General features: G+C 36.5%; 1 protein-coding gene across 4 annotated transcripts; it reads left to right on the top strand.

The window, feature by feature from the left end:
• Window positions 1–154: 154 nt before the first annotated feature.
• LOC128015619 (adenylate kinase 4, mitochondrial) lies at window positions 155–8,602 on the top strand. 4 transcript variants are annotated; one of them, XM_052599629.1, is made up of 7 exons: window positions 155–886; window positions 975–1,020; window positions 1,140–1,298; window positions 2,310–2,429; window positions 3,068–3,240; window positions 6,697–6,815; window positions 6,978–8,602. In XM_052599629.1, the coding sequence occupies exons 3-7, from the start codon at window positions 1,157–1,159 to the stop codon at window positions 7,102–7,104; spliced, it is 681 nt and encodes a 226-aa protein (XP_052455589.1). In that variant the 5' UTR covers window positions 155–886; window positions 975–1,020; window positions 1,140–1,156; the 3' UTR covers window positions 7,105–8,602. The 4 variants fall into 4 exon arrangements, with proteins under 4 accessions (XP_052455589.1, XP_052455588.1, XP_052455587.1 ...); XM_052599628.1 differs by having other exon boundaries at window positions 155–890; XM_052599627.1 differs by lacking the exon at window positions 975–1,020 and having other exon boundaries at window positions 160–886.
• The last annotated feature ends 185 nt before the right edge of the window (window positions 8,603–8,787 follow it).

Genomic DNA, 8,787 nt, shown 5'->3' with positions numbered 1-8,787 from the left:
TAATTTTAATACAGTTATCATTTTATGATTCTGCAGTCCCATTTGGCTTTTGCGCTATGGCTTGATATCATTGTCTGAGGCCCATTTTTGAAAACTTTAAAGTAAACAGTACTGTGGCATCTGCAGAATTCTTTTCAGCTACATCACAGTCAACAAGTGTTTCGTGTCCTAAATCAGACAGGGGGCAACATCACTCTAGTTTTACCAATGTCGTGACGCAGTTTGTTGCCTGTGGCAAGAATTACAGTAGCTGTTGTCCCAAATGATGCATGCAAACTAACTATTGTATGAAATTAATTAGGTTATTACAACATCGGAGTATGATAAACCCTCACCCTCCCTTAAAGAAAGCCGCAACTATTGAGTTTTAACTTCTGTATTAACCACTTAACCTTTTGATTTAAATAAGTGCATCATCCAGGTATTTTAAAATAATTTCTCTTTGGAATAAAATGGCACAAAAAAGTGCACCAGTACCAATTAAGTTTTTTATTTCCTTCTCGAAAGATCCTCTTGCAAAATAATCATCTGTGCCTCCGAATGACCATATTAGGAACCTGAAAGTTGGACATATTTCAACACACCTAACCATAGCAACATGCGTCGCTTTATATATAATGCGCTGCTGCAAATAAATACTACAACGCCCAGACTCCTGTGCGGTACAGCTTGGGCATATTTTTCAGGGCGATGCTGTACCAGAGGTGTTTTAAAATAGGGCGTTTATGTTTCTGCTCCATTCATTTGCAGAGAGGAGACGTTCGCGACTACATAAAGAGCAGTAGGCGGCGCGTCAGACTGAGAAAGGCTGGTCAGGTTTAACGAACAGTGACCACGGGCTCTGTCTTCAACGTGGAAATAACCGTTTAATAGTACTGTACTGTGGGTGGGTAAGTTTGTTTGTTGTTTTTTGACCTGTAACTTTTAAAGTCATGTCTCTTTGTATGAATTTGTGGCTTTATTCGATGTTACAGGTCACCCACCCCTCATTCTGCACCGAAGAGCTGCTTTAACAGAATTGTAATATCTGAATTGTAATGCAAACGCGCACTGTGTCGCAAACTAGCCCACGTTAAATAAGTGCACGAGTTGCATGATTTCTCTACTTGTAATGCTGAACTCGTTTTTATTGTAAACAGGGCAGTTCAGTGCGGAAATGTCCAGGTTATTCCGGGCTGTTATCATGGGTCCACCAGGCTCGGGGAAGGGGACCATATCCGAGAGGATCGCGCACAGTTTCGGCCTTAAACATTTGTCCAGTGGAGACTTTGTCCGAGAAAACATCGCTGCGAAAACTGGTACTTGCTGCTCGTTATCTCTGGAAACAAGCATGTCGATGCCAACAGATATAAGCAATCTTGCTGGGTTTTGAGACATAGCTACTGTGAAAAAGAAGGGAGCCATTGATCATCCACTGTTGCGCTTTATACGTTTAGATTAAAGGGTTATAGATTCTTTAATTTAAACATTTGGTCCTCCCAATCTGGAATATGTGGTTGGTACACCCGCGGGCGTAATTATGTTTGGGTTCATGTGAGGTAAATGCCTTAAAAAGTTGTCATGCTGGCAAGATGCCAGTCCACATTTCTGTTTTAGTGCACTGTAGCCATACCCGCCTCCCTACTAGACTATTAATACTGCTGGCATTCATTATGTAGATAAAAACTGATTCATTTTAATACTAATCAACATATTGTATAGCCTACTGATGAACACATTAGTTAGAGTACACTCTTTATTCATGCTCAGTAGAGTTATGATGGCTGGAAGATCCATTTTAAGTAAAAAGCCTAAAGTTGAAAATAATTGAACTTTTTAAAGATAATTATAATTAAGGTCACTTTTTGCATTAGCACACATTTTTTTCTCATTTATGCTAAATATATTTGTCCATTAAACTTTGAAAACTTTGAAGGCTGAGCGCTGATTTAGCTACCAAAGAAACATAAATAGTTGTTCCAAACACGAGCCCATCCATGTTTAGGAATTTTATCATACTTTGTTATTTGTATGCTTGTAGATAAAATTATGAAACAAAATGATAGGGTATCAATGTCTCAAGTCTCTCATGTGACCGCTCCGATCTTTTATATGATTAACACTAGTTGCTGGTTAAAAACTTATATGATTAATAATTGCTTTGTCTCAGTTAAAGTTTATGTTTGCCATTTAAAGTATGGTTATATGTAAAAAATTAAATACATGAATAAATAAAAGTCATAGATATCATTTATTAACGATATGTGTAAAGCCGTAAGTTTGATGATTATTATGAAAGATATGTGTTCCATTCATTGTCTTTTCTGCAGAGGCTGGTGTTCTAGCTAAGACGTATATAAAAAAAGGATTGCTTGTGCCAGACCATGTCATGACGCGTCTTCTGCTGCCTAGATTGGAGGAGATGACCAAATACAGCTGGGTGTTGGATGGTATGGTGGCAAATTTAGGAACTGATCCTTTTGCTATATTATTTTTTCTGTGTTTAGGACTAAGGCAAATCTCTTGAGGGGAAGCAAAACTTTCATTTCTCTATTTAACAGACACTCAACACAATCTGTAATTTTAGGAAGTAAGCTAGGAGCATTGAAAAACATGTTGCTTTTTATTGCCTATTTCAGTTTTAGCAATTGATTACTGATTTGTGAGATCAGAAAATTCAAGATGTAACAACTGCTATCTTAGAAAGTCAAAGTCTCTAGCTCCCACTATAGAATGATAGGATATCAAACATTTACTGAAAAGATGTACAGCGTGACCTACAAAACCGGTTTAAGTATTCTTGCTACATGGATTGAAACTAGTGTTCCTTTACTGCAGGACCGTACACATTAAAGCTGAAACTGCAAAAGCTGAAGCTTAATATTTAAGAAGTTGTGAAACTACACATTGCAACATAAGTGACATTTCAAAATAGTATTTATTTATAACTCTCACATGATATCGTAAACATGTAATAATCAAATAAGAACAGAAAAATCAATCACTCATGTGAATAAATCAGGTGTACACATGCACATTTCTTCCTTTATTCATGTATTAGAAGTCATTTTGTGCACTTATCCTTCAGGTTTCCCTCGAACGCTAGCTCAGGCTGAATCCCTGAACAGTGCCTGTGATCTGGATGTAGCTATCAACCTCAACATCCCTCTGGAAACACTGAAGGAAAGGCTACGACATCGATGGATACATCCACTCAGCGGCAGAGTGTACAATATGTGCTTTAATCCTCCCCGCGTCCAGGTGAACATTTTAGTCTTTCAGCTAACAGAGAACATTCTCAGAACTTTGGCTAATGTTCTGGCAAGGTCCTCTCAAGGCTACAAAACTTAATTTTTGTGTAATGTTAACAGAATGTTCGTTCAGTGTTATCTGGTCTTTAATAATGTTTTCAAAATGTAAGCACAAAAATGTTATTAATAAATTGTTCATGGAATAATGATGAATCATAAATCAGAAATACACTGGATACCCAGGTAGCCTGCAACTGTTACCTTAAAGAGCTATTTCTATCTGATTTGACTCATAAAAATAGTTTTGTTTGTATAGATTGATGTACTGTATTGAGGTTGATTCACCGATATGAAATAATAATTTTAACTCAACGCTAATTAACCCGTTCATTTAGATGTTACCATTTTTATTCACAATTTTTGTCAGTCTGGATGACTCCCTGGTGTGTCCCAACTTGCAAGTGTGAGTTGTGTGTTCACTGAAACACTAAATGCTTCTGTGTAGTAGAATTAAAATTTTCCATTTTGAATGACACTACCCTTATAGAATTCATCTACCTTCTTGCAGAGTTTAGTTCCATCGTTAAAGACCCCGGAACCAACTGATAATGGTCTTTGAAATTCATACAAAATTACAACCAGCTGTTTTAAAGCAAGGTTGGATCTAAACTCTGGCCCTCTAGGAGCAGGACTTGGTACACCGCTGTTGCATGTGCTTATTTCACAAAAACCTTGTGAACGTTTTCTAGCTATTACAATGCTACCTTTGTAATCTCTTTCATGAGCACTTAGAGGACTTAATTGACCCAAAAATGAAAATTTGTTAACCTCAGGCCAACTAAGGTGAGTTTCTTCATGGGAAAAGATTAGGAGAAATTACATCACTTGCTCAGCAATGGATTCTCTGCAGTGAATGGGTACTGTTGGAAAGAGAATTATTTCCAACAGTAAATTTTTTGTTTTGTTTGTTTTTTTATACAGGAGGAAGCCTTATTATGGACTCTGGTTTGGTATTTTGGCCAGAAGCAGCGGTTCAAAGTTAAATTAGCTGTATAATAGACTTGTTTCTTACAAATATGCACTGCAATTGAATGGATTACTTGTGGATTGTTATGATGCTTTTATAAACTGTGTGAGCCCTCAATCTAAAAGCTCACTGCAGAGGATCCATTGGTGAGCAAGTATGTAATGCTACATTTTTTTATTTAAAGAAGCAAACTCATAATGTTTGGCCTCAGGGTGAGCTCAGCAGATTTTCAGTTTTGGGTGAACTTTTCCTTTAACTGCTTCCTAGTACTGACATTAAAATAGTGAATAAATTATATATATATATATATATATATATATATATATATATATATATATATATATATATATATAATTTGACCTTGGACCTCAGAAAACACAGTGGACCAACACCAGCAGATGGCATGGCACCCCAAACCATCACACTGGCCTCAAGCAACGTGGATTGTGTGCCTCTCCTCTCTTCCTCCAGACTCTGGGACCCTGATTTCCAAAGGAAATGCAAAATGTACTTTCATCAGAGAACATAAGTCAAGTCAAGTCACCTTTATTTATATAGCGCTTTAAACAAAACATTGTGTCAAAGCAACTGAACAACATTCATTAGCAAAACAGTATGTCAATAATGCAAAATGATAGTTAAAGGCAGTTCATCGTTGAATTCAGTGATGTCATCTCTGTTCAGTTAAATAGTGTCTGTGCATTTATTTGCAATCAAGTCAACGATATCGCTGTAGATGAAGTGACCCCAACTTAGCAAGCCAGAGGCGACAGCGGCAAGGAGCCGAAACTCCATCGGTGACAGAATGGAGAAAAAAACCTTGGGAGAAACCAGGCTCAATTGGGGGGCCAGTTCTCCTCTGACCAGACGAAACCAGTAGTTCAATTCCAGGCTGGAGCAAAGTCAGATTGTAACTTTGGACCACTCAGCAGCAGGCCAGTCCTTTTTGTATTTAGCCCAGGCAAGATGGTTCTGATGCTGTCTGTTATTCAACAGTCGCTTGACACAAGGTACGGACAACTAAAACCCAATCTGTGTGTATTGGTTCTTGAAGCACTGACTCCAGCTGTAGCCCACTCTTTGTGAATCTCCCCCACATTTTTGAATGGATTTTGTTTCACAATCCTCTCCAGAGTCTGGTTATCCCTATTGCTTGTACACTTTTTTTTACCAGATCTTTTCTTCCCTTCGCCTATCTATTAATGTGCTTGGACACAGAGCTCTGTGAACAGCCAGCCTCTTTTGCAATGACCTTTTGTGTCTTGCCCTCCTTGTGCAAGATGTCAATGGTCGTCTTTTGGATAACTGTCAAGTCAACAGTCTTCCCCATGATTGTGTAGCCTACAGAACTAGACTGAGAGACCATTTAAAGGCATTTTGCAGGTGTTTTGAGTTAATTTGCTGATCAGCGTGTGGCACCAGGTGTCTTCAATATTGAACCTTTTCACAATATTAAAATTTTCTGAGATACTGAATTTGGGATTTTCCTTAGTTGTCAGTTATAATCATCAAAATGAAAAGAAATAAACATTTGAAATATATCAGTCTGTGTGTAATGAATGAATATAATACACAAGTTTGACTTTTTGAATGGAACTAGTGAAATAGAGCAACTTTTTGATCATATTCTAATTATATGACCAACATATTCTGTTCCAGAATTGCACACAAACTGCATTGCAAATAATTTCCCAAAATGTAATTTGTGTGGAATTTTTATGAAGTCTGTAAAGAGGAGAACACATTGTACCAGTCAGATCAAGCTCACTGTTCGTAAAGCTCGATATATAGGTTTATATGAATGTATCTCTGAGAGGAACTGACCATCTTCAGAAATGTGTTCTTTTCCTCTTACCTTCAGTTAATGCATATTAAAGTAATGTTTATAAGTGCAGCTGCTTTGTTTACAATAGTAACCAAGGAAACCCTATATCACTGCTTTTCTGTCAGAGATTAAATTAGCATTTTCATTCAGCCCATCTGCTGTTTTTGTTTTGTGCAAGTGTTTTATGTAGCATAATTTCACAAATGTAAAGTCAGACCATTCTTTTTTTGCTTTAAATCTTGAAATATAATTCAAAGCAAAAAATAATTCTTGTGCTACATCTATGAAAAAAATAAAACAATACTTTTCCTGTTGTAACAAACTTTGATCCCAAAACCATGGTACGTACTCAACTGTGACTTCTGTGTACATTACTCCCCTAATGCATACATACACACTTTTATGCATACATACATGCTTTTATTTTTCTCATATCCCCTCTTCTTCTTGCTTGTGCTATGTATGAAGTTTGTATTGCTGGTGTTATTGCATCAATATGATTAATCACTTGTTGTATTCTTCATTTGTAAATTGCTTTGTATAAAAGCATTTGCTAAAGGAACATATGTATGTAATCTTTCTATCAGTTTTACTCATTTCTGGTGTGTTTACAGGGGATAGATGACATCACAGGAGAGCCATTGATTCAACAGGAGGATGACAGACCAGAAGCCCTGGTGGCCAGACTGAGACACTACAAAGATGTTGCCAAACCTGTCGCAGACTTTTATAAGTAAGCTCATAACACATTTATAGAAATTACCACACATTTTGGAATGCAAACCAAATTTCACCCAGTGTCCTTGTGATTGTACTTCTATGAGTCATTTTAAAGAATGACAGAAAACCTTGTTCTTTTTTGTTAAAATCAGTGTAATTATGTGTACCTTTGCAGGGGTAAAGGGATCCTGTACACATTCTCGGACACAGAGACAGATCGGATCTGGCCGAATATCAGCACACTTCTCAGCACAAAGATCCCTACCATCCAATCAGATGCTCGGTATGCTTCAACTCACTGAGGAAATCCACTGAAAGTCTCATATCAGAGATAACGGTGTGGCCTCCTCTTAGAGGAATTACTAATTGACCACATTTGGTTTCCAAAGATTCCATGCTAGTCATTTTTATTATCACAACTTGTCCATTGGTAGTATAGTATTATTCTTCATAGTGCTAGCTTTGATTATTTCAGTTTCTGTAAAGATTTTATACATTTCAAGGACTTGTTCTCTGCTTTAAGCATTTGCTGGAATCTGGGAATCAGTCTGTTAAATTCAACTTATATCTTACAATAGTCGTAAAAGATTGATAAAGGGTCAGTTCATCCAAAAATGAAAATTAGCCCATAAATAACTCACTCTCACTGCTTAGTGCCATTAAACAGCTTGAAAGATCAAAGACAAATTTTAACATGACTCCTACTGGATTTGTCTGAAAGAAAAAAGTCATATGCACTTAGGAAGACTTGAGGGTGAGTAATTTATGGGCTAATTTTCATTTTTGGGTGAACTAACTAGGTTTCAACTCAGAGCGCACAAATTTATATAGATGTTATTAAATCACATTAGAATATTGAAGGGTAGACACATGTCACCTTGTGTAAGTGAATGAGACACTGAACTGTTCAAGCATTCCAGTGAGATTTTGTTATTTCTGAAGGGGCTTTACTAGATATCATCTCTGTCTGTTGTGTTTGCATATATATATATATATGTGTGTGTGTGTGTCTGTGTGTGTGTGTGTGTGTGTGTGTGTGTGTGTGTGTGTGTGTGTGTGTGTGTGTGTGTGTGTGTGTGTGTGTGTGTGTGTGTGTCCAAATCACATACTGTGTGCCTTGGAGAAGTACAAATTCTTGATCTGCTGAAATTGCTATTGTGAACACCAGGCTTTATTCTTTGAAAAACTTTGATAGAGTGCTTACCTGTTAAGAATCAAACCAATGTTAGAGTAACACTATAGAAAATGGCAATATATAAGAATAATGTGATATAATAATCATATACCATATCAGATATTCTTCAAACACTGCCTTTTTTGGTAAATACTGTTCAGTAAGAGCCATACTTATGAACTAAAACCGTTGATAGAAAATAATCTAATGAGGTTACAAGATTATGTATTGTACCCATTTAATAAATGTGCCAGTGTTCATCCAGAACAAGAGTGATGTATTCTGTATCCAGAAGATTTAGGCAAAGATTCGTCAAAAATCACAGATTAAATTACAATTAGATTTACATTGTTTGTCCCCAAAACATATAAACTGAAGGAGTGTTAGGCACACATGACTTTATAGTTATCAACCTATGTTTATATCTTTCTGTTTTCTTTCATTCTTTCATGCTTCCTGTTCTGTCTCCCATGACATGATATGGTCTTACATATCGGACAATATGGAATGGAGAAAACATGTAAAATATCTCCACACATTCTCGTTATGCAATACCATAGACAAGAATTTACATTCCTGAGCTTTCCTCCCCACCCCCAAAGAAAATAAACTTATTTTCACAGAAACGTTGGGTGTATTATTTTGATTGGAATTGAATCTTCATAATTTATTTTCATATAAATTTGTCTTTGGACCTCCACAAGTGGTATAAATAATACCCGTGAAAACATAATACACACGTCATAATAATAATTATAATTACCAATGTCAGCAGTTTATTAATATTATTTTAGCTTTCTGCAGGTAAAAA

The sequence above is a fragment of the Carassius gibelio genome, chromosome A6, assembly GCF_023724105.1.
Source record: "Carassius gibelio isolate Cgi1373 ecotype wild population from Czech Republic chromosome A6, carGib1.2-hapl.c, whole genome shotgun sequence".
Lineage (NCBI taxonomy): Eukaryota > Metazoa > Chordata > Actinopteri > Cypriniformes > Cyprinidae > Carassius > Carassius gibelio.
The sequence above is the reverse complement of the archived record's forward strand: the minus strand, read 5'-3'. Positions and strand labels throughout refer to the sequence as shown.